This window comes from Hylaeus anthracinus, unplaced genomic scaffold (assembly GCF_026225885.1).
Source record: "Hylaeus anthracinus isolate JK02 unplaced genomic scaffold, UHH_iyHylAnth1.0_haploid 26323, whole genome shotgun sequence".
Taxonomy (NCBI): domain Eukaryota; kingdom Metazoa; phylum Arthropoda; class Insecta; order Hymenoptera; family Colletidae; genus Hylaeus; species Hylaeus anthracinus.
Window position 1 is genome coordinate 1 of NW_026534980.1, and position 3,230 is coordinate 3,230.

Below are 3,230 nucleotides of genomic sequence, written 5' to 3' on the forward strand. Positions count from 1 at the left end.
TCCAGACGGTTGATAGCGTGAACAAAGTTTCCGAAATAAAAAAAAAAAGGAAACGTTCCAGCAAGTGTAACTAAGGTCCACCCTAATCGCGGCCGTTAGTCGCCGGAGCGACGCGAAATGGTCGCGTGTCCCTCGTCGCGGCTATTAACGTAACAAATATCCAACGCGGCGTTAACACCGCGCTCGAATGAAGTTGTCGTTACGAGGCGGAACATCGACGAAAGTTTTTGGGTTGGCAAAACGCGTCCAATCGCGACAGGATTGTCGCCATTAATCGTGCCACTCGTCGCAGACAGATTACACAATTACAGTTCTATTATCGCGAGAGTTACACATAGCTTACAGTCACACATATCACAACAGTTAATAACAGCGGCGTCGCGTGAAATGCCAGCTTGAGCAACGTAGGGATACCGAACGGTCCAATTTGTCATCCGCCAAAAACGCCACGAATAAAGATGCGATCTTTCGCTACCATGGAAATCACCGACACGGACTTCAACGTAACCGATATCGAACCAAACCGCCAGCGATTAATTTCGATACCTGTATTCGCGATATTTTCGAGCTGGGACGCAAGTAAAATAATACTTTGTGGTCATTGAATATTCGAATTCATCGATGGGGTTCGAAAACAATTGAAGGGATGATTTACTTAAATTTGGATTTTATCAAATTATTTGACAATTTGCACTCGGGGAATTTCACCTACTATTTTTTTAAATATTTTTTACGAGTCGCAATACGAAATAAAAATTTGATTATTACTTTCTATCAATATGGCATTTTGTAGAATTTATGTGTGCCTTATGAAACGCAATATTAAATCAAGTAAATGTAGTTATAGATTCTAAATAAATTTATGATTTTTGTAATCATCGACCCAAACAGGGTGTTCCAATAATTTTGCGCTCTTTATCGCAATATTAAACGTTCTTTATACTCACGAAAATCATAATCTTTAATATCGGAGAGTGGGACATGACTACCAATTTATTTCTGAATTTTTCAAATATTGTTTTCTGATAAAATGACGGTTACATTCACACCTTAAAAAATGACAATCTTTAATATTGGAGAGTGGGACATGGTTACCTGTTTATTTTTGAATTCTTCAAATGTTGTTTTCTGATAACTACGGTTCTCTTATACCCTTGAAAATGGCAATCTTTAATATAGCAGAATAGGATACGATTACCAATCTATTTCAGAATTCTTTAAATATTGGTGTCGGCGAATCATGGCCCCCTTTTTACCCTAAAAAATCATAATTTTTAATATCTAAATATAATTCAACCTTTAAACATATATCTCAACCTAATTTCATCTTCGAAGAGTGGGAAATAATTACCAATTTACTTCTGAATGTCTCGAACCTCATTTCCTAATAATATAATATAGTCATTCAAGTCCGTGTCACGCGACGCAACGGGGTCGTCCGCTTGAGCATCCGTGGCCTTAACGATACGGCATCGCTATTTACAAAGATATAATCGCCCGGAACTCGTCACAGAAATGTTCCTATGCTCCCAGTGAGAGCTCATCCCGAAACCATCGCCATCCCGTGCCACACTGTAACACGTGTCCGCGATAAGGTCTCTCGGCAACCCTCGGGGTTCACCTAGCCGCATCAGGGCCTATCCACGACCCCCGAGTCCTCACCGCAGATCCCCGGCGTCCGATGGTGCACCAGGAAACTTCGTAAAATCTGGAAACTTCGTAAAAGCATGCCACATCACTCACGTTGTAATTCCGCCCGCGAAACGCATCGCGAATCGCATCGCGGCTCCTAGATCTTCGTGGTGGGACGCGTGCCGACGCACGACGGTCAGTTGGTGGTGGTGGAGTGGAGGACGAGCTTCAGGGTGGTGAACATCGTCAGCAGAGCGCTACACGCCATGACAGACGGCGAGGACGCGATGCTGTGCTGCATGGCGGCTGGATTATCCCCCTTGAACACGTGGACCAACACGCGGGCGGGTTGAGCGTTGCTCGCCTCGCAGGTGTAATTCCCGGAGTGGCGATCGGAGGCGCGGGGCACCTCCAGCCAGCTCTCCCTCCCTGTGAGGTCGGTGCTGACGTTGACGCCCTGATCGACGTCGTAGTTGATCATCCGGAAGTTGTGGTACCAGAACAGGTAGGAGGGCGTCTCGGTAGACTTTTTCACGAGACAGTGGAGCTGCAGGGTGCTACCCGGCCTCACGAACTTCTCCGAGGGACCGGCTATCTCTGCCCTGGCCTCTGCAAATGGCAGAACGTGACGCGTCAGACGTGAGCTGCTTACGTTAACAACCAACCCCGGTATCGTTTACCGGACTCCGAGGCGGTTATAAACAGGAGGGAGGAAGGGGATGAAGAAGTATGCATCGCGGCTAGTTAAGGGTTGTACGGGGGTAGCGTACGACAACCTGGCTGTGTCTTTCTTTTTCTCTCTCTGTCTCTCTACCCTTAATCGGGATCACGAGGCAACCTTTTCGCTATCTCGCGCGGTGACGCGGTTAGGGGAAGTTTAAGTCGCCCCTTGTGTCGGAAATGCGACGCCTATTTATCCTTTTGGAGTACCCTCCGAGCGGTTCTTAACCGCAGTAATGTAAACTCGCCTGAATTGGACGGTGAACGTTTGGTGATTGATCACTGTTTGGAGGACTTTTCACGTGGCCACTGGGGGTGGGTAAATACGCTTGTGGTGGATGTAGACTGTCGATTGTATTGTCATCGAACGCTAAACTTCTGAGATGTTACCGAAGATAAAAATACAAACGTGGTAATTAAAACTAATCCAGACCTGACCCTTTATACTCGGAGCTATTTCGTTACAGATTGTGCAGACAGTAATTTACAGTAATGACACATGAGCTTACATGAATCTTTACCCCCGGTCCACATCACGGCGAACACGAACAAGAACATAGCCTAAAACCATTCGCAAGGGTGTTCTTACTGTCGCTAACATGCCGGCGAACATCTACGATGTTCGTACTCCTGTGAAACTGATGTTATTTTGTGGATTCGGGTGATCCGCATCCCCTCCATGGTTGGAAATGCTCGGAAGCAAACGACCGTTTACGACCACCCGCCGGCAGGTACTCCAAAGGGATAATGTGCGTGACCGTAGTTAATATTAGTTCCTTAATGTTCATTCAAGTTTTTATGCTTTTTTTGTTGTATCTTGATGAAAATATATGCAATACATTGGCGAGATTTTTCTGATAAAAATGATATCAAACACG

At 45.5% G+C, this 3,230-nt stretch overlaps 1 protein-coding gene across 1 annotated transcript; it reads right to left on the reverse strand.

Moving 5' to 3' along the window:
* Positions 1–25: 25 nt before the first annotated feature.
* On the reverse strand, positions 26–2,910 carry LOC128893189 (uncharacterized). The gene is made up of 2 exons (XM_054154008.1): positions 2,874–2,910; positions 26–2,241 (listed from the first exon to the last, which is right to left on the reverse strand). The coding sequence occupies exons 1-2, from the start codon at positions 2,908–2,910 to the stop codon at positions 1,829–1,831; spliced, it is 450 nt and encodes a 149-aa protein (XP_054009983.1). The 3' UTR covers positions 26–1,828.
* Positions 2,911–3,230: the final 320 nt, after the last annotated feature.